Here is a 27,826-nt window from a genome sequence, read left to right on the forward strand (position 1 = left end):
CAGCATACATCGCTCACTCCGTCAATGCAAGAACCGATACACAAATAACAGCCTGTAATTAGTTTTATCTGAAGTACTTTTCTCTCAGATAGTTGCCTGCATTATATAATTTATTGTGTTCAGTATAGGTCGTTACAATGTGATTTGGAAAATGTCTAAATATACCGACAAAATCTCTTCAATCGGAGGACCCTTCACGTCAATTCCCGACGCCAGAGGGGTACCCTGCGCGTCCATATGTGCAGCAGAGGGGACCTGACCATGCGTCACACGTTTGACGAGTTGGGAGTGAGAACGTGTTGGCTGCTTAGAGACTTGCATGACAGCAGATCAATTGATTCCGACTTTTATAATGTTTTTTTCTTTTGTGTGCTTCATTGTGTGATTGCGTTCTCAAAGACAAGTATTTGTGTTAGGGTGCGCACTCCTGCTGGCATGGCCTCCACTGACCACACTGTCAGTTTGTTGTTTTCACCAGACAGACCAACAAGAAAACATTCTTATTTCTTCAGAAAGGAGGTGGTAAAATCTCTCTGTCTGTGTGTGTGTGTGTGTGTGTGTGTGTGTGTGTGTGTGTGTGTCAGCAGTGGGTAATCGGCTCAGTACAGAGCTCAGAGACCTGTCCTAGGGGATTGTGGGTATTTTCATGTGTCAATTCACATCAGGTTCAACATGAGAGAGTTCAGCAACAACTACACACACTGACACATTTGCACACACACAAATCTTTTTTCTCAATACCTGACACACACGCCCATATGGCCTTTTTTTTTTACGTTTGTATGTGTGTGTGTGTGTGTGTGTGTGTGTGTGTGTGTGTGTGTGTATTTCTCTCTCCAGGTGTATTAATCATCCAGGAATAGACTCAGCAGTCTGTCAAAAACCTGTGAAAGCCAACACACACACACACACACACACACTGACTCTTGACTGTTCAAGCGTGTGCTGCTGAGCTGTCAGTCATGCAGAGGTCCAGTTAACACAACGGCCACCCACACAGTCCACATAAGTGATTCATGACAGTTACATAAACATGACTAAAGGATAGTCCACATTAGTTTCTACTACACGTTGTTTTTTTGAAACTGTGTGTTGAAGGTTTACTCTAGGTTTACTCTAACCTGACCAGATGAAAGAAACCTTAATTTTTGTACCCAGACAACACAGGCGTCATTTTCACAGTGAAGTTTGAAAGCTGAATAGTAACTTTATTTAATAAGTCACAGGGGAGACTTGACTGGTTAGTGCAGCCTGTTTCACTGTGGGCCAGCAAATGTTAACCAATGATGTGGTAAAGAAATAATCATAAATATGCTTCTTGTGAGCCTGATGACAGCACTTTGACTTCTGTTTTTCTATGGCTACTGATTTCTTCCCTTGTGGCCAGTACACAGCTATCAGCCACAGTTTAAAATCACTGGCAGGTGAAATCAATAACATTGATTGACTCATTCCAGTGATACCTGTCAGGGGGTTGGGAAACATTAGCAAGGAAGTGAGAAGTCACTTCTTATGTTTATGTGCTGAGGAAGAAAAAAAGCTGAACCTAAAGATCTGAGCAATATCAGCCAAATCGCGATGGTTACACATTTGGGTCAGAGTAGGTTTGTGGAGAGTTCTCAGTATGTCAATGATCCAAACAAATAAAAAATAATTTAAAGAAGGTGCCCTGATCTGAAGGATCATGTTTGCTTTTCCATCGTGTGGCTAGCTGAGTGCTTCATTTACAGAACATCAGGATAAAATACAGAAAGAAGGTTCCTGACATTTCTTTGGATGTTACTTTAACTCATAGCAAATACCTAAACTTTGCTGAAGTCACTATAAAAGCGCTTAATGGCAGCTATATTGTGTTTTTGCATAAATTGCAAATACACATTAACTTATCTACATTTTGCTTATGTGACAATCAAGATGACAATGTAGGATCGAGTGAATACGGGTTGAGTCAGACGACCTTATTCAGGCCTAGGGACTGATCAACGACAAACTACTGAGTCATGAGGGAGAAATGAGTTGCTGAAGGTTGCTGGCAATCACAGGAAAATTGATAGCTATGGCTCCAGTCACAGAGGCCTGCTGATCAGTCACTGACCCCCAGTTTGCCAGCAGATTTCTGTTTTTGGTGTTTAAATAGAAGTTATAGACCACACCAAACTGTGAAAAGTGTGATGCTTCTCGAAATGGAGAAGATTCACCTTAAAATTAAAAATGGCACATCTCGAAACATCCTGGCTGCAGCAATGAGGCACAACTCTGAAAGGATGACCGCTGAGCACGTTAACATATCTGGAGACAAACATGGAAAAAAACACAACCACTTGGAAGATTTTGGTGCCACATCACCATCACCACCACCCATAAACCTTAAGGAGTCATTGCCAACCAGAATATGCTTTTTTCCAAGCAACCAGTGATTGCATTGAATGGGCGAGACAACTCTTTAGCCATGTGTGACTGACATCATGTGAGAAACTTCAATTACTTGATAATTACTGAAAAAATGATTCCAACCCAAATAAATGACTTGCTGTCTTCAGAATACGTTCAGAGGCCTTGAATCGACAAGCCAGAGATGCTTTGACAATACAAGTGAGAGGTACCTACATAATATTAGGCAGGTAGTTTTTCTACTGTGGATGATCTGTGTGATCAGTGAGCTCACTGTACATGTGACCTCCATGTTAACATGCAGTAAGGAGCCTGTTATGATTTATATGGCTTTTATAATCAGATTCACCACATTAAAATGGAGCAGAGAGCATGCTCACTGTTGGGAGGAGATATCATTTCTATTGGGGTTTCATCACGCCTTCACCTCACATATGCAGGTATGCAGCCCAGAAAGGGGGGGTGGGCGGGTGGGGGGATTTTGTGCTGCAGCCAGGATGTTGATTGGACTGCCATCAATAAGTGATGTTTGAACCTCCAAGCTGACATTTTCATATCATGCTTCTGCTGCTCAGTCTAAAGGGAAAAAAAGACACCTGACGAAGCGCTGAAAAATACCCTCCTACATCGAAGAGCATCATAATGCATACTTACATTTACATTCTCATTCACATCAAATATAGTTTCAGTTTTCTACATAAATTAAAATGACACCATGGCATATTTAATTAAGGTTTTAAATTGCACTTAAAGTACATACACATATGTACAGAAATTTTTATTTTTTTAAACACATTTCAGCAGTCTGCAGAGGACACCAGAAATGTTCACAAGTTTTATTTTACTAAGGAATACTGACTACATGACAGAACATATGATATTATCTGGAGATGATGACATTTTGTAAGTATTAAATCACAGGGTAAAGACAGATGGTTCATGCAATACTGAAGGAATGTTCAGTTAGGGTAAGGTCCAGGCAGGCAAACAACACCAGAAAAAAAGGCAGAGACCCGGATCTGACTCTAAAAAGGTAATGAGGCTGGTGGGAAGAAAAGAAAAGGTTGGAGTGCTAAAGCAAACGCATGAATAGAGTGCTTTGACCTACAAAGAATCGGTTTATTCTTGTTCATGTGCTAGCCCTGTTCAGAAGCGACCTTCCAATCATCTCAGAGCAAACCAGTACATTTCAGTAACAGCTGCAGACTCCAACTCTAAGAGGAAAAAGCGCCAACCACCGTGACTGGATGTAACACAAAGCTTCTTAAAAATAGGACGCCATTCAGTGACTGACAGCGAGTAGTTGGCCTTCAAAACAATGAGATTGAGGCTCCCTGATACCAGGTCTGAGAGGCAACCTGTCTCCAAACGATTGCGGTCTGACTGCAGTCACTCTCAGACAGACGGGTGTATGTTCTGTGTTCTGTGTATGTAGACTGAAACAGAAGTTCATAAGAGTTAATCTATTATAATATTATCAGACTGGCAGCTTGACCTCATTCCTACTCAAACTGATAGACTGAATCTGTCTTATTGGGCTTTCATCACCAGAGTTGTGTTGAAGACGGCGGCTGAACGGAAGTGGTCATTAAGCTGTTTTTTTTCTTTGAAGGAGCTGTTTAAAAAGCATAAAGGTCACGACTTCCTTGAAAACATTCACAATGGTGTTGGTCATACAGTCATTTTAAGTAGATTCACCTCAGGTTTTCTGTTTTGAAATATGAATGAATTTTTACTTCTGCATGACCTGAATCCGTGTTTTTTTTTTGTTTTTTTTTTACATATGAAGCATGCAATTTAGAATGCCCCTGGAGGCCACTTATTAAACCACCTTAAGTAACCACCTGCCTCTGATCCTCCTATATTGATTGGAGGGATCGATTTGTTTAGATAATTATTAATCAGCCATCTGTCTGTGCAGATCTAAATAAAAGCAACTGAATTCTCTGAAGGTCTGCTAAATGAACATCAGTTTAAGCTGAGTCCATTTGCTCACAGAAAAACTCAATAATCCTTTAAAATATCACAGGCCCGCTTCAAATCCCCACAGCAATATTACAACCACAGGGGCCTGGGAACACATTAAAACTGAGTGAAATCCCACAGCACCACTACAACCATCTGAGCCCACAAACATATTAAAGAAAAGAGCTCCAGTGAAATCATAGCGGAACAACTCCAGAGTATACTCCCAGAGGGGCAGCAGAGAGCTTCATTCATATCTGATGGTGGATACAGTGGATTTAAATACTGTTTAAATACTGTGTAACAGTCACGAAAAATGTATGTGTTTAAGTGAAACGTTTAGACACTTTTAGCAGTCTGCGGTAGGTCCTAGTTTACTTTGTGGGTTTAATCATGATTTTATTTTAGGTTTAATTTAGTTTCTTTTTTTAAAACTGGTTTATTCTCACTGATTAAAATTGTGTTTCTGTGACTAAACTTCTGCTGATTTAATCCGTTTTGTACCTCTGTATTTAAATCCTGATATTTGCTGTTGTTGCTCCTGCCCCACACATGTGACCAATAAGCCGAGTGAATGTGGATGTCCTGTGGTTTGTCTTGAAGCATTTTGGCTCACTTGGAGATTTCTCTGCATAAAAATAAACAAGCAAAGAGAAAAAAAAACCCCTCAGTTTACAAACTCATCATCTGATTCAGGTCAGAGTCAATGAACTTAGAGGTGTGAAAACTTCCGTAGATAGCAGAGTAGACACAGAAAAACAATAACTGTCTCCAAGAAAAAAAAGGTTTCAGTATGCTTTGACATCTTGACTTTTTCATAAGAATCACAATCAGTCAGCAGGATGGCTGCTACCAAGGTCACACTGATTGGTCGGCTTCCTGCGGTGTCAGCTGTGTGTGGCTCATCAGCGATCGAGCAGAGGGTGTTGCATCACTGTGTGGCCCGCTGCAGTGTGTTCATCACTGCCCCCAGCGGGGCAGAATCAGGCTGAGATTGTGATAACATACAGAAAAAAAGAATCACTCAATCTGTGCAAGTCAGAGCCGGATCAAAGGGAAGCTGTGGTTTGTGCTGACTGAACCCAACAATGCACCTCCTGTGGGGAGGAAGAGAAGAAGAATGGGAGGTTGGAGGGAACTGACCTGCCGGCAGCCGTGACAGAGGATCTATTATACGGCTGCACAGAGCGCGGTTGCCATTTGAGCTACACTGCACAGTAATTTAAATTAAATAGCTTCTAAAACTTTGCAGGAACAGGGAAACAGACTGAGTGTAATTGGTCACAATGAAGACTGCAAACTCATTAATTAAGCAAATGCGTGACTATTAGTGTTATACATCACATTGTTGCAGATGCTGCTCGGATTCAGTGTCTGGGTGCTGACTGTATACATATAAGAATCGCTTTTTCACATTCTCCCTGTAAGTAATGAGGCGGGCACAGAAATGCTTGACACACTATTATTAACTAAAGTTCAAACTCAGCTTTTATTTCATTTCTCCGGCAGACAAAGTGAATAATATTTCCATCAGCCTCAGCTTTTGCTTGATACGTCTCGCAGAGCTGCCAGCATGTCTGCAGGCTCACCCGCCCTCTACCCTCCACCTACCCACTCTGACTCTCTATGCATATTTACATGGAGTGCCCGCCACATTAAGTGCCATTGAAACCAACTCATGTTAAGTGGGAGTGGGTTGATGCAGGTTTAGTAGCCACAATCCTCACAAGTGCTTTGCTTCCATTTCCAAATATGAGTTCTGCGTGGTTTTAGGGCTGCACAAGAAATCAATAAAAAAAGCTGATGCTGGAAATGTCGGAATAATGTTTAGTGAAGTAAATACATTTTGCCAGAGAATGGACCATCTCAAAGGGAGAACCACCACCACCAACCAGTGTTTTGTGGCAGTCAAATTGCAAATCAATAGAGGGAAGTGTATAAATGCTGGAAATAGCATTTTAAACTTCCCTCTAAATGCAGGAAGTATGCAGAGGAACCAAGCTAAAAAAGAAATCTGAGGAAAGACAGTAAGAAACTATATCAAGAAGTAAGCCCCGGTCACAAAGCAATAGTAATGTTCCCAGTTAAGTTGTTTAGCAGTTGCTAGAAGCTGCAAAGATTTGGGATTAACAAAGAGTTCTCCAGACCAGCCACTCCCAACGTCAAGAGCAGAGGCGGCGCCAGACATTTTATACACCCGGCTCTTAGCCCTAAAGGTTAGTATGCATGTGGGATTGGGGGTGAATGAGAGATTTATTAGGCTGTGCTTTCAGTTTTTTCAAAAAAGAATAGCGTCATATAGGAAAAAATATATATCACATATGCAGGATATCTTAAACTCTTTTTTTTAGTTAAGCAGCAAGGCAGAACAAAATCAGGGCTGTATCAAGACACAGGGACTAAACCCAAATTCAACCAGACCCAGAACTGATCGGGAATTAAAACAGGACTTCTTTAGGACTTAACCAAGACAGAATCAAAACACTCAAAATCATCATGGACCTGCACTACAATTATTTTTTAATTCTACCAAAGTCCACTATTTAGATTCAGAAAAGTTTATATAATTATTTAGCCTTGTTGTGCAAACAAGCCTGCATAACTTAATAAATATAGAATTTGAAAAATAGCAAACTTAAAAAGAAACACTAGGTACGAGATACATGTTCTGATGAGTTTTGGCAAAAAACCATTTGACTAACATGTGTGTCTCACCTGCTCTTGTTCCCTCTCTGTTCCTCTCTCTCTCTCTCTGTTCCTCTCTCTCCCTCTTTGTGCCGACAATCAAGCTAAACACCAACATCATCAAATATACAGTTGAAACCAGATATTTACAAACTCTTCAGATAAAAACACTTTTTTAACTGTAACATCAAATCAGACTAAATGTTTATTTTTTTTAGATTGATAAATATAAAAAACATATTTGTTAACTTTAAGTGTAAAGAGAGAAACTATCTGTATTTCTTAATTACAAATGGCACCAAATTGTATTCATACTGAGCCACACTTGGAGCTCCACAATTCTTTTCCTGGTGTTTTGGTTGACATCTCTTGATTTTCCCATTTCAAAGAAACAGGCTCTGTGTTTTGCCTTAAATGCATCCACAGCTGTGCCACCAATTTACTCACATGGACTCTACTAACCTATCAGAAGCTTCTTCAGCTCAGAATGGAATTGTCTGGAGTTTTCTTATTAATTAACAATAAACTTAGTGTACATGTACTCCTAAATTTGATGAAAGTGATAAAAAATAGACAGCTCTCTCTCTATATTCTGACATTTAACTAATTCAAAGGATATTTAAATATTTATTTATCCAAAACAAGTTTACTCTAAATTGATGTTGTACAGTTAAAAAAAAATGTTTTTACGTTTTTCCCTAAAGTGTATGTAAATGTCTGGTTTAAACTGTGAATATACTGCTGTGTATTGAAATTCCTCTTGTTTTGCATAGAAATATACTGAACAACATACAAAGCATAATATATAAAATAACATCTACCTGAGTTTTTTCTTTGAAAGAAGCTCCTTATGTCCATTCTTGCATATCAGTACATAACTGAAACCGATTTAGAGCGTTTTATTTAGCTGTGGAAGGTAACAACTGAAAATACGAAATAAACACACATGTAAGCTAGGACTGAAAAAACAGCATTGTTGTTGTTCGGCTTTTCATTTCGCCATTTGTTGATTCACTCGAAGAGCAAGTAACGTAATATGGGTCAAGTGATCAATTTGATATCAATCTTTTGTGATTCACAGTCATATTTACATTATTTGTACAGTACGGATGATTTGCTTTGGTACCTGCTCAAACTTCAGTTCTCCTCCGTCTGCTTGTCTTCACTTCTCCAACAGCAAACTCGCAGGCAGCAGCTCCCCCCGCCCACTCGCTTAGTCGCTTAGTGCCTGAGCTCGGATCATACCAATATTAGGGGGGATTTATGCACAGTCGTAAATTCCCACAGTGTGCGCTATGTGCTTTGAATATTGTGTGTAGTTTTTGTTTTATACAGTTGTCAGCCAGGCATCTAACGATGAAACAAATGACACTTCAAAAGACCCCGGGCTTCTGCAAAAACAACCCGGGTTTAAGCCCAGTAAGCCACCCCGCTCCGCCACTGGTCAAGAGTCCTGCGGCCGACTTACAGTTTTTCTCAGTCGCTTTGGTGCGTTTCTCAGATCAGAATTGAAATTCTCATAACTATTAGTTCAACCCCCACAACACTCAGTCATTTGTGCACATCATAGTAGCAATTTCTCCTCTCTCTGAACAAACTGCAAATGATTTTGGACATGAATCAGTTGCTTCCATACATTTCCCTGCTGCTTTCTGACATTTCCATTTGCTTATGTCATGTCAGTCAAAAGTAATCATACCTATGGATGCTGAATAGTCATTCCCAATAAAACTAATGGTCATACATCCATTGCTTGAGTCATCACACACAAAATTGTTGAACTAGTTATCACATGCCAAATATTGGCCATCTGTCAAGCAAATCCTATACCTTTCTGTATCATTGTTCCTGGAAATGTCTCCGAAATTGAACAATTGATCTCAGGTGAATTACAGCTGTCACTCATGAGGAGGCGTGTGAAAGTTTAGTTGTAACCAATGACAAACAACTTGTTCACTGTCAATTATGGATGAATCCTGTGAATCCCCAATTGGCAAGCATATATAAACTGCGCAGGAGCTAGTGTGTACCATTTCTACACTTCTGTGACACATAATGGAAGGTCAGCACCGTGGAAGAGGGGTGAGGATGCGGGGAGGAAGGGGAAGGGGAAGAGGGAGAAGAGGCAGATATAGGCGGATTCCTAATGAAATAAGGGCTACAATTGTGGACCATGTTGTCAATCACGGCCTCACCATGGAGGAGGCTGGTCGAAGGGTGCAACCCAATATTGGAAGAACTACTGTCAGTTCAATCATTCAAACATTCCGTAGGGAAAACAGGTATGCAAACAGTAATACACTGTACTGTACTGTGCCATCTCAGACACATCACATGTTACTGTACTGTATTTGCAATTTCACAAAAAGTTCACTCTGCACCACATAGGATTGTAAGACAACCTCGCGGAGGCGGAAGAGGGCCCCTTTTTACCCCACAGCAAGAAGAAGCCATTTGTGCAATGGTCATTGCAAACAATGCAATAAAGCTGAGAGAAATACAAAGCGCTGTCATAGAGAATTACACGGTATTTGGCAATATTGAATCTGTTTCAATTTCAACAATTGACAGAGTACTCAAGAAAAATGAAATCCACATGAAGCAATTGTATAAAGTGCCATTTGAACGAAACAGTGACAGGGTGAAGGAGATCCGTCACCAGTATGTGCAGGTAAAGCTGGTCTTCTATGTTCTGCACTGCAAACTGTTGTACAGTACTTCGTAGTTTCATGCAGTACACTTGCAATTCCACAGCACATACTCTACAATGTGTTTTACCAAATGCATGCATTACTGTTTGTTGCTGTACACAGGCATATTGTGACATTGCATTTCTGTCTCTCTCTAAAGCGTGTACTGGAGCTGGAAGCCAGGGAAACACTGCACACATTCATATATGTTGATGAGGCAGGTTTCAATCTGGCCAAAGGCAGAAGGCGTGGAAGAAATCGCATTGGACAGAGGGCAACCACTGAAGTCCCCGGTCAGCGCGGAGGGAATATTACCATGTGTGCAGCCATCTCAGACAACGGCGTCCTCACCCATATCCCCCTTCTTGGTCCATACAATACCCAACATCTCCTGACATTTTTAGACACTCTTTACAGGGACCTAGTCCCTGAGAATGAGAGAGGTGGAGGCCAACTCAGCAAGTATGTTGTTGTCTGGGATAATGTCCGTTTTCACCACTCCCATCAGGTCAGAGAGTGGTTTGCAGCACATGACAGAATTCTGGTTGAATATCTCCCTCCATATTCCCCATTCCTTAATCCAATAGAGGAGTTTTTCTCTGCCTGGAGGTGGAAAGTTTATGACCGGCATCCACATGAGCAAATGGCCCTGCTAGCAGCCATGGATGGAGCATGTGACGACATCACAGCAGGGTCCTGCAGAGGATGGATTCGCCACTCCAGGAGATACTTTCCTCGCTGCATTGCGAGGGATAACATCTGTTGTGATGTAGATGAAAATATGTGGCCAGACAGACAGGAACGTCTGGATGTGCCAGAATGATTTACTGTACTGTTACATGTGCTGTTTATTGTTCACATTAGTGCACAGCTCTACCAAATGGGTGATTTTATGTTTACATGTATTCTACAGTGAACAAGTGACTGTAGCATATTTTTCTTTTGCACAATTCTGTAGGATTACAAACACTTCTACACAATGGAAATGTGAAACGTACGTATTCAGTGTCTCAGTTACTCCCAAGACTCCCATAACATCTACAGTGACTTTACTGCACATTTCAGATGGCTGTACAGGTAGGCCATAGTGCTGTCGTCAGCATTTTCAGGTGTCACCAATTGTTTTTGCAATGGGAAACACTGAAATTATAAACTGTCATAGTGGAAACATGACAATGCCCTTTGGCTATCTTGTTCATAAAGATGGTGTCAAGACTTTTCATTTTGATGGCACTGACAGTTTCATTGACATGGATACTTGCTTTTGAGGTATGGATAATCAATTCTGTGCATGTGACGTGCTTTTGCAGGCTATCCACTAGGTTTTGCAGTTTGCACTAATTGTTTTGAAATGCACTAACTGCTGTGCAAATGTTAATGGTGTTCTGAGGAACGCACCAAAGCGACTGAGAAAAACTGTAAATTTCATCTTAAATCTTCACTTCAATCAAAATACAAGAGAGAGTTTATTTCTTAAAATATTATTCAAAAAACCATAAACAAGCTAGGCTGTTGGCTATAAATTGCTGATGCTACCCAGTCAAGTGTTTGGTGCCAATGTGTAACTCACCCACCACAGGGATACAAACGTCAGTTCAAGAGCAGTAAATGTAGAGTTATGAGTAATATCACAAAGTATCCACCTCCTATTTTCAGTTTTAATGAACTTTTTATTTAAATGAATACACGTGTATAGATTTCTCACTATATATATATATTTCAAATGAAATGTCTGTTACAGTTTTTCTCCATTGGTTTGGCTCATTTCTTGAAACAGAAATTACATTCTCAAAATAACATGGACAAACCTCCAAACCTCTTGGCAAATGTTCACAACAGAATGGCATTTCTCATTCATTTTATCAAGTGGCAAATGCCTAAGTACATGTCTCAATTGTCTCAGTGCATCTTTGCAAATGATTAAGTACAAGTAGCCTACAGTTATACAGTTAGCCCACATTTAGCACATTTTCCAAATGAATAGATCTTGTAGATCTAAACTGATTAGTTGATTCTCAGTCTAATGATCATTCTCTCCAAAACATGTCAGCATGATTTCATTGTATAAGTACTCGCATGCACAACTGTCTGTTCAATTGTCAAAATTGGTCAAGAACATAATACCATGAATACCATATATGAATTTCTTTGAATATTTGATAAATTGATGACAGTCAATGACAGTCAGGTGAAACTAGACTAACGAAGTGGGAGTGTGACACACAGGTGTGTTCCATGATTGTGTGCTGCCAAACACAGATATATAGAGCTTGACCAGAGCCAGTCCGATCTCTGAACATGGATTCATGCTTGAGTGTATGGAAGGGCCGAAGACGTGGCCGCAATATTATTGGCCACCTGGCCACAGTGGATGTCCCAGGTCAGCGAGGGGGCAATATAACTATGTGTGCTGCCATTTCTGAGAATGGTGTGGCCACTCACATCCCCGGTCTTGGCCCATACAACACACACAAGCTCCTCATCTTCTTGGATCGCCTTTATACCGATTTTATCCCTGAAAATGAGAGAGGTCTCATAGGGCCTCACCTACCCATTCATGTAATTGTGTGGGACAATGTCAATTTCCACCATAGCCCACTCATTAGGGGCTGGTTTGCAACGCATCCAAGGATGGTCATGGTCATTCCTACCACCTTACTCTCCTTTCCTCAATCCGATAGAGGAGTTTTTCTCTGCTTGGAGGTGGAGAGTGTATGAGAATCATGCTCAGGATCAGCCGTCCCTGCTCCATGCTATGGACGCAGCGTGTGACGACATTATAGGAGATCAATGCAGGGGACCAGACGGACAACAGCGTGTAAATAATCAGGAGGGTGAAGACAGTGGACAAGAGCGGGAGAATGAGTACAGCGACCACTGAATAAGTCCTTGTTTTTTGATTTTGTGTTCATACAATTTACTAGTGTAATGTACATTTTCTTTTTACATATGTATAAAATTTTCTTTGTGTGTGAATAACAAATGGTTATAATTTCCTTGGTAGTGTGAGTGCAATCTGTGATGTCAAACCTTGGAGGCTACTCTTTTCTGTTGTATATTGTTGGTCCTCTGCCATAGTGACAAAACATCTAAACATTTTGTATGGCAGTACTCACATAATGCCAAAGGGACGATGCATTTTGGGGGCACTGACTATTCAGATTAGAAAGAAATGTAGTTTTGACACATGACTGAACTGTTTTAGGGGAGATATGAGCTTTTGCAGGTGGACCATGTTGTTGTGATCAACCATCCAGGTTTATTTTGACAAAAGCACCAAGAATGATGAGAATGTCCGATCTGTGTCGAGAAATGAGCCAAAGCTATTGAGAAGGATCTTTGCCATTTTGGAGACACTGACTGTTTAAATGAGAAAGGGATTTAGATTGAAGCCCGAGTGGACAGTTTTGGAAGAGATATGAGCTTTTGCAGGTGAGCTATAGTGTTGTGCTAAACTGTAAGAGTGTTTTGCCAAATGATCTTAGAGTTTTGAGAATGTAATTTCTGTTTCAAGAAATGAGCCAAACCAATAGAGAAAAACTGTAATACTGAGGCCCAGCTGCAGTACCTTCATAGCCCACCAGAGGAATCGCTTCTCTAGATGCAGGAGCAACACTCCATTAGTGACACTTTTATTTTGAAGGCCTAATCTAAATCGATTTGGAGAACCAAACCCTATGGATAGGGATCTAGAAATTACAGGTAGGTAACTTGGATGAGAAACTACTGACTGGTTCCTGTTGGCATCTCTGATCAGCAGATAATTCTTGTAAAACAAGCATGACAAGCATCTCTGTGAAGGTTTCTACAGGCTCCAGAACAGAACAGTTACTGAAGGACTCAACAGACACAACTTTGCTTTCAATGTGAAGAAACCTGTCCAAATTCTTGACTAATTCAGCTGTAAGTCAGTAAATACTGTAAAATATGAAACACATGTAAGGTTTTAAATAAACGTCTGACACGCTTCACGTGTCAATAAAATATTTTTATGTTTCAGGGGAAGAATAAAGGTTCTTATTATATATGGAGCTTGCTTTCATGTTTTTGTTCTGCTCGTTCAGAGAACAAAGGAATATTAAAGCTAAAAACTGACTACTGTAACATACATATCACTGCAAACATAATAAATGCCCTCTCTCAGCTCCCTGCAGCCAGTGAGAAAAGGAGCAAATGAGGGAAAATCAGAGACGGATGTAACAGAATTAACCACTTTTTTGTTACCGACCAAAACACTAAAGCATATCAGTAATTTATGTTTTGTTACATTAAATATATTAGTGATGAGATAGAGCATGAATCATATCTTACAGCACAGATGTTTCTGTCATGTTCAGTTCACATGTGAAATCGAAGCAAAACCTCACTGAACCTAGGCTAAATGTACAAAGAAAACTCATAAAGAACACAAGGACACATCTGCATGAGTGAGAGACGGTTATCTGTTTGTGTGTGACTTCTTCACTAGTTGCTCTGCTCTTTTCTGATTGGGTGGGTAAGATGGCTCATTTGGATGGACTAAACCCAAACCCAAAGGTTCGAAGCAGGGACATTTTAAAGACAGCAGGATTGCAGGTTTAGCATTCTGTCAAACAGTGTCAAGTTAAATGGATTACCCGTTGCAGAAGTGCAAATATAAAGTGCCGAAGGACCATTTAGTGTTACATTGATGAGATTAGTTCTTGTGATTAATTCCCAAGTACCTGCTTTTAGTCCCCGAGGCAGCATTACCACACTCAGTAATCGGCTGAGATGAGGGGGGATTATTATAATAACTAATATAATAACAAGACAAACGTGTTGGTGGACCATCATTATACAGGCAGGACTTTTGTTTGTTCTGATATATATATATATATATCCATGAAGCCAGATAACACACACCAATTAGTTAAACTGCAAGAATGTCTTAAAGACATAAAGACCTGGATGGCCGCTAACTTTCTGCTTCTTAATTCAGATAAAACTGAGGTTATTGTACTCGGCCCTGAAAATCTTAGAAATATGGTATCTAACCAGGTTCTTACCCTGGATGGCATTACCTTGGCCTCCAGTAACGCTGTGAGGAACCTTGGAGTCATTTTTGACCAGGACATGTCCTTCAATGCACATATTAAACAAATATGTAAGACTGCGTTCTTCCATTTGCGCAACATCTCTAAAGTTAGAAATATCCTGTCTCAGAGTGACGCTGAAAAACTAGTTCATGCATTTATTACTTCCAGGCTGGACTACTGTAATTCATTATTATCAGGATGTCCAAAAAGCTCACTGAAAAGCCTTCAGTTAATCCAAAATGCTGCAGCAAGAGTCCTGACAGGGACTAGAAAGACAGAGCATATTTCTCCTGTTTTGGCTTCCCTTCATTGGCTTCCTGTTAAATCCAGAATTGAATTTAAAATCCTGCTCCTCAAGGTCTTAAATAATCAGGCCCCATCTTATCTTAATGACCTTGTAGTACCATATCACCCTATTAGAGCACTTCGCTCTCGCTCTGCAGGCCTACTTGTTGTTCCTAGAGTATTTAAAAGTAGAATGGGAGGGAGAGCCTTCAGTTTTCAGGCCCCTCTTCTGTGGAACCAGCTTCCAGTTTGGATTCAGGAGACAGACACTATCTCTACTTTCAAGATTAGGCTTAAAACTTTCCTTTTTGCTAAAGCATATAGTTAGGGCTGGACCAGATGACCCTGAATCTTCCCTTAGTTATGCTGCAATAGGTGTAGGCTGCCGGGGATTCCCATGCTGCATTGAGTTTTTCCTTTCCAGTCACCTTTCTCACTCAGTATGTGTTAATAGACCTCTCTGCATTGAATCATGCATGTTATTAATGTCTGTCTCTCTTCCACAGCATGTCTTTTATCCTGTCTTCCTTCTCTCACCCCAACCGGTCGCAGCAGATGGCCGCCCCTCCCTGAGCCTGGTTCTGCCGGAGGTTTCTTGCTGTTAAAAGGTAAGTAAGTAAGTAAGTAAGTAAGTAAGTAAAAAAAAATTATTTATATAGCGCTTTTCACAGATAAAAATCACAACGTGCTTTACAACACAGGAAATGGGAATATAAAAACAATATAACAGTAAATAAAACAATGTAAAACAATAAAACTATAAAAACAGCATAAGAAGAAATTAATCAAATGCAACGGGGGTTTTTCCTTCCCACTGTTGCCAAAGTGCTTGCTCATAGGGGGTCATATGATTGTTGGGTTTTTCTCTGTACCTATGAAGCGCCTCGAGGCAATTTTTGTTGTGATTTGGCGCTATATAAATAAAATTGAATTGAATAGAAATGAATTGACATTTTCATTAGAGTTTACACTGTGTTAGCAACATTAGCATGTTAGCAGAAAGAACTTTGAAACAAACAAGTTTGTCTTTGAGAACCATTGATCTCTGATGGTATTTATTCTCTCCATCCTTATTTTTGAACAGCTTTTCTTCAATAGTGAAAGCTCAATTTTTCTGCCTCTGAGAGCAGTTAAGAGAGTTTGTCCTAAATATAGTTCTTAATTAAAAATGTATCACACAAAAGAAGAATAGTATTCCAAAAGTATTCATGCCATATGTTGATCATACATATGTTATATCACAAATCGGCCCTAAGCCTTTGGATCACATGATATTACCATGGTTGCAGTGTGATGACAGAGAAGGTTTTGGATCCACACAAATCATTGTGTTACTATTATTCACTCATTCACGGCAGAGCCAGGAAGCAGTGGTTTCATGACACTGGGTCCCTGGTTTCAGGTCATGAGGACACACAGATCACTGAGGATGCATCAGATCGGTGTCCAGCATAAAATATTCAGGAGTCTCTTCTGTGGTAGTTTCTGGAAGCCTTAAGAACATCACAATTGCATTTACTGTGAAAAATGTACTTCCACATTAGGACACCTTTATCTTGACCCTTGAAGTTTTTGTTTTTCCTCAGGTGAATTTTTGTAAGCTGCTCTATGCCTCTGCTGGTCGACCTTGGCTTTTCTTTCTCTGCTTCTTCTTCTTCTTCATCCTTTCCTACAGCGATTATCTGTGCATCAGTCTAATTACAGTTCATTCATCTTTTCTGCCAGGAGTCAAGGGCAATGCACACATGCACACCAGCACTAGAATTACTCCGCCCATTTCTCCTTGTTACAGGAAAATAATTTCAGGAAATACTCCTTTAATTATGATTCATATCTGGGTCATTCATAACCTTGGCCAGCCTCAGAGAGCGTGCGTAACATTAGCATTAGAGCTGCCTTCTGTGAAAGTTATGCGGATGAGGCCTTTATGCGACATGCTGCTCTTTTCTAACTTAATTTTGTTCATTTCACTCATGTTTTTAAATGAAATTGCACTTCATATAAAATCTACTGGGGGTCTTTCAAGTGTCTGCAAGGCCAAATCATGTACCGTAATTCCCGGACTACAGAGCGCACCTGATTAAAAGCTGCATGGTCTAATCTTAGAAAGAAAATCAATTTTGTACTTGTACAGGCCGCACTGGATTTTAAGCCGTATGCGTTTCACTCGTAATATGAGATATTTACACAGAAATACTACACGTGAGGGTTTTTAACATTTAATTTAATCCGTAAGGTAACATAAACATGGTAACATACAAATATACATACTGCAAATGCTTTTTTTCCTCGAACAGCGCCTGTAACACGGCTACCTTTAAGTATACGTACGTATCAGTAACACACAAATTACGTTGCTTATGTTTTTTTACAGAACAGTGCACAAACAACATTACAACGTCTCTTAACAACCAGTAAAAATATATACCGTATATATACTACTTTTCAATTTTATTGGTCTACTGTTACTGTTACACTGTTGAAATGATGGGCCAACTCATCTCCCGTGCAACATATTTATTTTTACAGAAAACTGTAAAAACAGAAAAATAAGACCATCAGTTCTCTTTGGCGCGCAGGCCGTACGCTGCCTCTTCACCACTGGCACTACTTCTTCTAGTGTAGCTGACATTACTTTATACAAGTAACTTATACAGTTTCACATTCACATGCACCACCTTTGTAAACTGGTTAAATCACACAAATACATTTTACTATACACATGAACAACATAGTGAACTCTCATTACAGTTTTATCTTGTTTTTACTACTGTTTTAATCTATTTATGAACCTGTCTTCTTAACTGTATTTAACCCTTTACAGCCGATCGGAGCGGGCACGCTCTGTTTTGCGTAACTATTTTTAAATCCCGGTAGCTCTGCAACCAAGTAAGCTAGCGCAATAATTTTTTTTGCATATGAAACTGGAGGAGTTGTACTTACATCTTATGCCATCAGCTTGTCCTAGGTCACAGTTTCCTTCCACATATAGCTTTGCAAAAACTGCATAAAAATCACTTGCAGCAACAAAAACATGATATTCCAGAAACATGCTTCGCCGATCCATCAGCTGTTTGTAACACTTCCTACGTCCATCAGCGCGAACTATCACATGACCGCCATTACCTGCCCGAAACCGGAAGTGACGTCATTTTGCGGAAATGTAGTTTTTTTACGATCGGGGCCTTATGAGCTTGTGTTTTACTTGTTATGTGTTTTAAAAAGTTATGTTTGACTTTATGACTTTCTGTGTCGTTTCTGGGATGCTTAAGACTCATATTGCACTGCTGGAAATAGTTTATTTTGATGCATATGCTGTTATTTTGCAAATTTGCACTATAATATTTATTTTCGTTTTTCCTGCAGTATATAAAAATTGGTGTATTTCAAAAATAAAACTATGAAGACACTCAAAATAAATTTCCTGTGGTGGGAAACTAGTTTGTGTAACTTTTTTGTATTTACAGTTTTGAGGGATAAGCCTCTTAAATTTCTCTAACTAGAAATATATGTTAAAAAAACAAAAACGATTTTCAATTTTTTTGTAGTTTATTGCACTTTTTTGCAATTTATGTAATTACTATGTACCTAATGCAGACATATTATTAAAGTTTGGGCTATAATGGTTGTATTGATGTATAGCAACTTGAAATGCTCCCAAAAATGGCTCCACAGCATGTAAAAATATAATACAAGCTCTGGCGAACTTGGTTCTATGGTAGGTCTTAAAGGGTTAATAAACTAGATCTCTTTCAAATAAATGTTTTTCTTAACATATTTCTATAGCATTCACTCTTCATGAACTAAACATAAAGCAATTCACATTTCCTCTTATTGTGCAAAATATATATCTTGTGGCTTTAACCCAAAAATACACCTGCACCGAGCTCACAGAGTTTCGGTACAGTCTAACAACTGGACCAACTTGGAAATGAGCTCTTTAGCTTAACATTCGCCACACACAAGACATTTATCATTAATCGCCACTGCTGTCTGTCACTTTTATAACATCTGTTTATATTATCAACCACCCAGCTTACCTGTAAAAACAGAAAAATAAGACCATCAGTTCTCTTTGGCGCGCAGGCCGTACGCTGCCTCTTCACCACTGGCACTACTTCTTCTAGTGTAGCGTCAGCTACCGAGGACCGAGCGCCCGTACAGGACCGAGCGCCCTCTGCTGGTGGAACTTATACAACAGTAAAACTTACATTGCAGTGGCCTTACTAAAAGAAAATGTCCTTGAGTATAAAATAAAATGGGGGGCTACTATTTTCATGTCTCTGTCTTTAACATAGTGCCACATTACCAGGCAAAATGTTTTTGGCCGCATGAAAAAAAAATGCATTAGCCGCACGTCAGTATAAGCCACAGTGTTCACAGCGTGGGAAAAAAGTAGCGGCTTATGACCCGAAAACTACGGTAGTTAGATGTGAGAATGTGACAGAAGCTGTGTCAGACTGGATTTGAACCTGCGACCCTACAGCCATGTGGACAAATACAATCTAACAGTCTGGCCAACAATGCCATTTTGAAGCCAACCAAGTGCTTCTAAAATCACCCGAGAGATGTGTGTCGGCGCGCTCTGCTGCCCCTCGTATCGCCTGCTAAGCCATCCATCAAATTACCGTGGCAACCCAGCATCCATCACCCCATCCATCATTGCAAGCAGACATACAAGAATGAGAGAGCAAAGACAGAGAGAGATCTGACAGAGGGGACAGGAGATAACAAGAGATCAGATGATGTGAGAAGGGAAAGTGAAAGATGGTGGAAAAGGAGAAGATAATTAGAGGGAAGGAATGAATAAAGAACAAGTACTAAAAGGGAAGAAGAGAGAAAAAGAGGTTAAAAATATGAGAGGAATCAGAGTAAAAAAGAAGAGAGAAGATGGGGAGCTAGTTGGAGAGAATCGGCCGTGAAAGATATGAAATGAAATGGTGTCACAAAGGGAAGCAGAAAATAATTCAGTTTTTCTGAAGCCAAGGTGAACTTGTAAATTGTGTCGTAATTCCCGAGACTATCAGATGCGCGCACACACACACACACACACACACACACACACACACACACACACACACAGCTGCTGACGCATGGGATGAACGCAAATCCGAAGGTAGCAAGTTGGAGAGAAAAATGATAACAAAAAATTGCTGTTTTTTTTTCTCTCCGTCTGGTTTAAAACTCGATTTTATTCATTTATTTTGCAGAGTTGGTTCACTTTAGAACGGGGACAAAAGGGCAGGAAAAAAAGGAAAAAATAGGATAAAATAAAATAAAAATAGGAGACTAAAGGAAGATGGTGAGAATAAAAGGCAGAAGGAACAAAAAGAGAAAAAGAGGAGAGGAACGAAGGTGCTGTGATTATTGAGGAAAGCCTTTAATTGGATGGCCGATGGTCAGTGTGGCTGACAATCTACACAGGAACAGGCAAAGAAGGAAAGGCAGTCCAAAAATGACTTAAAGAAAAGAGCAACACTGGTAAAGAAAAAGCTCAGTGGAAATAAGAATTCACAAGAATGCAAACCTGTAATAATCAGCAGGAAGCAGGAAAGTACCCTTACAGGTCACTTTATTAGGTACGTCATGCTAATGGACTACTTGCACTAACACTTCCGCGTTCTATGTAGTCCTGCTCCAGTGCTTCCGGTGCGGTTAAACCATGGCGACGTTCTACACTCGATGCCTACAAGAGCTCCCAAAATTGAACATCACCGATGTTCATCGGATTTGCAGAGTGACGACTACCCCCGCCAGCAAATTAGATAAAGGATTTAAGTTATATGCTGCATCATATATACACAACTACGAAGGTAAGAAAACGTAAATTAACCGACAAAGAAACGCTAGCTAACGTCAAATGCAAACACTACGTTACTCCGCTATGTCCTTCATTTGATGTCAGTTCTCTACATTACATGTTTTCTTAAACGGTGTTTTATGTCGTCCTAAACTATAGTTGAGGTTTTCTTAACTAATGTCACTTTTGTTGTTAGACACTGTTATATTAGCGTTAGGTAGTTGGCTAACTATGGAGGTAGTTAACTACCTAATGCTACTCTTGCTAAGTGTAAAATATATATGTTTAAGACATGCTGAAATGAGTAATACAGAAATAATGCTAATGGTACTTGTATCTTTATTCAGTGTCCAATAAAGACAGGTTGTCAGGGGAGGTCGGTGTGAGAGCCCTGTGCTACAGGTCGATGAGGAAGAGTGAGGCACCACACAGACTAAGTGTAGGCAGGAAGCTGTGTAAAGTTGTTAATCCCCGTTCTGTGGGGTTCAGTTCATTTAAGCATTAGTTAAGTTCATTCCTAAAGGCCCATCAACTTGAATGTTTTCCTTGTCTCCCTGCTTTATCACTCCTAATTTGACTAGTCAGATAGTTAAATCAACGTGTGTTTGGGTGATCAGAAACATTTGACAACAAGTTAATACTGCAAATATACACAATCTAAGTTATTACAGTTATCAAGCATGGTTAAGTTGTTTTAATAGGGAGAGAAGGAAACACTAAGCATTCAGGAGGGTGCGTAACCATAACACTGAACTATGTTCCTGTTCGGCTCTTCCATGAAGATGTTACATTTTTAATTTTCGTTCTTTCTTCTTAGATTAAGCTTCTGGATTCATCGCCGGTGATACTGACACATAGCCAGTGCTCCTGTGTGGCAGGCGCTGTTATGTGCAATCACACAGTGGCATTGCTCTTCCAAACAGCACACTACTCACAACTCAGAGTGCCGGTTGTCCCCCCTGTGCATAGCTGCACGGAATCTGAACAGCAATGGCACAAGCCACAGACAGTGGTAATTTAAATGAGGTTAAAGTTTTTGAATTAGTCCATGTTTACATATGAACAGCAACACCATCCATAGTAAATGTGTCTTCTGTTAGGGTGTGAAGCCAGGACCCATCAACTCCATGATCTTCACTAAGCCGGTACCAAATAGGATGGCCCAGACTGGAGTACGGTAATTACATTTGTAAAATTTGGTTTCACGTGTTACAAATGTATGTTGCTATTTTTTTCATACATACATGTGTCAGAATAGGTATTAATTTACATACAACATTACACTTTCTGAAGACGGCTAACTCAGTCATGTACATATACATCCCAGTCTCTAACTTATGCACCACTGTTTTACACCTTTTAGTTTTTAGTTTAGTTGTTGTTCAGTATAACAACCTTCTTCCTTACATTATTGTCATTGATGTTTTCTTTAGGAGTGGCTTCTACAGAGGCATGGTGGGTCCGTTACCAGATCCCTGCTTGTTCAGAATAACGGAGGCATATGCAAAATTTAATATTGAGGACAGGCCACTTGTGACCACAATGAACATGAGACCTGACAAGCCCCTTGTGGAAAGTGCCTTTGGGCTGGTGCAGGAGGGCAGTGTTCTGTCATATCAGCAGCCGGTTTTGACAACCCGGTACATCACACTACACCGCGATGCACCACCAACACCGCACTTGCCTCTGGAGGGGTATGACATCTTGCCATCAGATTGTGTGTTTGTGTGCTCAGAAGAAGAGCTTCTGCATCTGAAAAGCTTGTCTGTAACTCTGGAAATGGCTCACAAAATAGAGGAAGCTACACGTGAGCAAAGCTCTTCGTCTGAGTGGCATCAGCTCCGCAGGCCCAGAGTGACTGCCTCTAGGTTTCGGGAGGTGTGTCACGTCAGAGGCCAGAGCTCGGCCGAGTCACTAGCAGAGCGTATATTGAAGGGAACAAGGCAGACAGCAGACATGAGGAGAGGAACTGAGATGGAGCCTGCAATAGCAGCAGAGTATAGTAGGCTAATGAATGTTAACTACTCACCCTGTGGTCTGGTCATTCACCCCATTGCCCCCTGGCTTGCTGCATCTCCTGATGGTGTTGTTTTTGACCCCAATGAATACCCCCAGTTTGGCTTCGTCGAATTCAAATGTCCCAATGTACAAAACTTTATTGACTGCAAATATGTGCAGATGGAATGTGGTACCCCTAAACTAAAAAAGAGCCACGCATATTACTGGCAAGTGCAAGGACAACTGCTCATCAGTGGGATGCAGTGGTGTGACTTTGTTGTGTGGGCACAAGAGGACTACCTAGTGCAAAGAATATACATGGATATAGATGTGCACAATGCAATCAGAGAAAAGGCAGACTATTTCTTTTTTTACATATATATGCCAAGATACCTGTGTTTGAAAAAATGAACAGTGAAAACAGCAAAAAGAAAAACAGATCCTTCAGGCTGGCTGGAACAAAATAACTGATGTTTTATTTTCAATATATTTCATGAATTCTTTTGTTGTTACATGTTACTTTTATGTGACATCAATAAACGGTTATTTAAGCAATGGCATCAATTTAATTTTTAAAAACACACATTAAAACATTGAATTTGTGCAGAACTTATTTACATGGTAAGTATTTAAAACTCCATGCCTAGCATACTGATATACATTTAGACAATAACACAACTGAACTGTAGAAAATGACAAATGGTATTTTTGATGTTACAAAAGTTCAATGTCACTTATGATTTTAAAACGATTTAGTGATTTACTTTATAATTTTGATAAATAGTTTTGTTGAATCTGAATAGTAATAATAGTAGTATAATTAAACAGTATTATTAACATTAAACATTTGCAATGAATTTGAATTATCAATAACTGAAACTCAACTATCGGCACTCAAGTACCAGTTCTGTAATCAAGTATTGTCAGCTGAGAAGGAAGAAATTCAACTGTAGTGGCCTCAGCTGCAGGTCATTTTCCATAAGTTACTTGTACTGGCACTGGTGTCTTGGGAAAAATCCATCTTGTCTCACTTAACCCATTTTTTAACTAATGCTGTGTTCTGGTAATTTGACAGCATACATGCCACTGCAAACAGTTGGTTGATATTATAAACATGTGACATGGTAATGATGCTATCAAAAAGTTTGTTCTGTTTGATCCTCCTAATGACTCGCTCCACATGTACCCTGAGTCTGGCTATGGCCTGCGTCTCCTTAACCTGGTATGCTGGCATCTGCTTCTGCTTAGATAGAAAAGGTGGGCAGTACACTTTGCATTTACAACAATCAGTGATTAGGAAGCCCTTATCTACCATCACTGCCATGTCTTCAGTCAACTTCTCAGCAATGCCTGATTGTTTGAATAGTTCCTTGTCACTAACCGAACCAGCATACAGATTAGAGATGAATGTCACTGGACCATGTGGAGCTATGCCAACCAGGGCTTTCATCGTACAGTGGGATTTGTACGAAGAGTACATTTCACTTTGGAGAAGTGGTGAGGATGGTGTCTGACACCTCAGCTCTGTACAGTCAAGGATCATCTGGGTGTCTGAGAAATCTTTGAATTCCTCAGGGAGGTAAGCTTGCACTTCTTCACGTGTAAGCCAGATGCACTGAGACCCCAGTGCAGTGGCAAGAAAATTTGTCCATGTTGCAATAATGCGGCTCACTGTGGACTGGTGTATGTTAAATCGGTGTGCCAGGTCCCTCTCCTTCAAACCAACTGACAGAAAAACCAGGAAAAGAAAAAACTCATCAATTGGCTGTAGCAGCTGCCTCTGGAAGGTGAAAACAAAAGGGAAAATGTTACTCCTTAAGCTATGAACTAGTAAAATTATTCTTTTCTTGGCTAAATGTTTTGTAATGGTTAGGCATACCATACTGTACCATGGGGTAAACAATGAGGTGCTGTAGTGCACAGGTGTATGTATGTAAAGGATACTGAGTCTAGCATACATACACCTGTGTATGTATGCTACTGTACATAAAGTAATGTTATTGTACATAAATACAATAACATTACACCTCTAGTTCTAACTACCAACAAACCCATAAACCTACTGTTGATGTGCGTGCAGGTGTCAACACTTCTTCGTTCCGATTGGCAGCTGACTTGGCTCTTGAAACCCGGATCATTTTATAGATGCAAGGCTCAATCAAAACCCAGAATGCCATCAAATGATCATAGCTTGGAAATCTATTCACGAGAGAGACATACATCATGTCAATCATTAATTAACATTACACACTGACATAAAAATAATGTGAACTGTGACAAATATGCTAATGGAATGCTGTATAAAATAGTCTGATTAAGAGTATTTGGTGTTGTATTTTACCTGTAGCATTAGGATATTGTTTAAATACTAAAGCATCTACATAAAACATACAATCAGCAGAGAAAAAGTAAATTTCTATTTTGTTTTCATTAAGACTGGAAAAACTTTCGAAATTTAACTGATGGTGACCTTGGTATATTTTAAACAGTTAGCTTGAATAGAACTTAGATGTACCTGGTATAGAATCGGATGTCAGTGTCGGAGCCAGCAAAACGCTGTAACCCAAATTCTCGCTGGACACGTAACTCCTGTATTTCCTTCCTCAGAGTCTCCACGTCTTTGGACAGGTCTTCTGCAGCTGATGCAGATATGTCCAATGCAGATGGCTCAGGGACTGAGCAGTAGTCATGATCTCTTGTAAGACTGTGCTCTTCTTGATCGTCAGGAGGAACTAGTTCAGGGCGTCGCTCCGTTCTCTCCCAAACACTACGCCGCGGTGGTTCAACTTTATAGCCATTCCACTCAAAAAGTGTTGGTACAGCACCTTTAATAAGCCGCCTTCGACCATCGAGGGTTGTTGGCTCTATGAGTTGATCACTGGCAAAGTGTCTGCAGCAGACCCTGGTGTGAGAGGTAATCGTGAAATGATCCCGGCGTATATTTACCAGCCATTGTCTTCTCAAGTCGGAATGGGTCGGAAAGGCATGAAAACTTAGTATGCCGTTAAATTTGGCTGAAGCTGAACAAAGTGGGACACAGCAATGCTCGGAGTATTTCTTCTCCTGTTTTTGAAAATGTTCTGTTTTAAATACTTTCAAATTCAAATTCAAATTCAAATTTTTATTTGTCACGTACACAGTCATACACAGTACGATATGTAGTGAAATGCTTGGACAACTGCTCGTGACCTAAAGAAAACAAAAAAGGAAAAGGCTATGAATAAGATAGGAAATAAATATGAAAAATTAAAAAGGGTAAATTTAACTAGGAAGGAATAAAATATAAATTAAGGTTAAAAATGAAATAACTGTACAACACAAATTAGAATGAAGGGTAAATTTAACTGGGAAGAATAAGATAAAATATATAAATTAAAGTTGAAAATAAAATAACTGTACAACAAAATACACAATATAGAACTATATAAGAATGTATGAAGAAATCTAAATATAAATAAATATATACACAATAACAGCAGCTGTACAAGTATTAACCGGAAATGAAGAATATAGTGACCAGTGTTGTGCAAAACCAAAGTCCAGAAAGTCCAGTGTGTGTGTAAGAACTGTATGTGTGGGTCAGTACTGTGTGGTGGTGTGATTGAGAGACCGTATCGCCTGCGGGAAGAAGCTCCTCCTCAGTCCCTCTGTGTTGGTCTTCAGGGAGCGGAATCGCTTTCCTGACCTCAGCAGAGAGAACAGTCTATTGTTGGGATGGCTGAGGTCCTTCACGATCTTCCTGGCCTTGGTCCAGCACCGCCTGCTGTAGATTGAGTGCAGGTCAGGGAGCTCGGAGCGGATGGTGCGCTCAGCTGACCGCACAACCCTCTCTAGAGCTCGTCTGTCCTGCATGGTGCTGTTCCCGAACCAGGTTAAGATGTTTCCCGCCAGGATGCTCTCTATGGTGCACGAGTAAAAGTTCCTGAGCACCTTGGAGGGCAGTTGGAAGTCTCTCAAGCGTCTGAGGTGGTAGAGACGCTGTCGGGCCTTTTTCACCACAGTGTTGATGTGACAGGACCATGACAGGTCCTGCGTGATGTGAACTCCGAGGTATTTGAAGCTGTCCACTCTCTCCACTGGGCACTCGTTGATGACGGGGGTCTGGTAGTTCCTCTCCTGCTTAGTGCTGAAGTCCACTATCAGCTCCTTTGTCTTACTGACGTTTAGAAGGAGGTTGTTCCTCTGGCACCAGTTCTCCAGATTCCTAATCTCCTTCAGGTAGGCCGTCTCGTTGTTATCAGAGATCAGGCCCACCACGACGGTGTCGTCAGCAAACTTGATGATGGTGGTGGAGCTGGTAGTGGCCACACAGTCATATGTGTACAAAGAGTACAGCAGGGGGCTCAGAACACACCCCTGGGGGGCTCCAGTGCTGAGAGTGGTGGAGGCTGAGACATGTCCGCCCATCCTTACTGCCTGTGGTCTGCCAGTTAGGAAGTTGGAGATCCACTGACACATAGATGAGCTGAGTCCCAGATGCTCCAGCTTGGTGGTGAGTGTGGAGGGAATTATGGTGTTAAATGCAGAGCTGTAGTCTATGAAGAGCATTTTAACATAATTCCCCCTTCTAGTGTCCAAGTGAGTGAGTGATGTGTGGAGGAGATGAGAGATGGCATCGTCTGTGGAACGATTTGGACGGTAAGCGAACTGTAGTGGTTCCAGTGTGTCTGGTAGTGAAGAAATGATGAAGTCTCTGACCAGGCGTTCAAAGCACTTCATCACTACTGAGGTGAGGGCTACAGGGCGATAGTCATTGAGAGAAGCAGGGTGGGGTTTCTTCGGGACAGGAACAATGATGGACTCTTTGAAGCATGTGGGGATCACCGACTGAGATAAAGAGATGTTGAATATCTCAGTGAACACAGGAGCTAGCTGGTATGCGCAGTCTCTGAGGATACGACCTGGGATGCCGTCTGGTCCTGCTGCTTTCCTGGTGTTCACTCTCTTGAAGGCTC

The 27,826-nt window shown here is 40.5% G+C and overlaps 1 protein-coding gene and 1 pseudogene across 1 annotated transcript; one reads left to right on the plus strand and one right to left on the minus strand.

Moving 5' to 3' along the window:
• Positions 1 to 9,637: 9,637 nt before the first annotated feature.
• Positions 9,638 to 23,325, plus strand: LOC146614919 (uncharacterized; annotated as a pseudogene).
• A 402-nt stretch (positions 23,326 to 23,727) lies between these two features.
• On the minus strand, positions 23,728 to 25,956 carry LOC146614920 (uncharacterized). Its single transcript, XM_085376093.1, has 3 exons — positions 25,387 to 25,956; positions 24,935 to 25,070; positions 23,728 to 24,651 (listed from the first exon to the last, which is right to left on the minus strand). The coding sequence occupies exons 2-3, from the start codon at positions 25,046 to 25,048 to the stop codon at positions 23,899 to 23,901; spliced, it is 867 nt and encodes a 288-aa protein (XP_085232219.1). The 5' UTR covers positions 25,049 to 25,070; positions 25,387 to 25,956; the 3' UTR covers positions 23,728 to 23,898.
• Positions 25,957 to 27,826: the final 1,870 nt, after the last annotated feature.

This window comes from Diplotaxodon limnothrissa, linkage group LG17 (genome assembly GCF_057381915.1).
Source record: "Diplotaxodon limnothrissa isolate DT_005_m linkage group LG17, D_limnothrissa_male_GT1.1, whole genome shotgun sequence".
NCBI lineage: Eukaryota > Metazoa > Chordata > Actinopteri > Cichliformes > Cichlidae > Diplotaxodon > Diplotaxodon limnothrissa.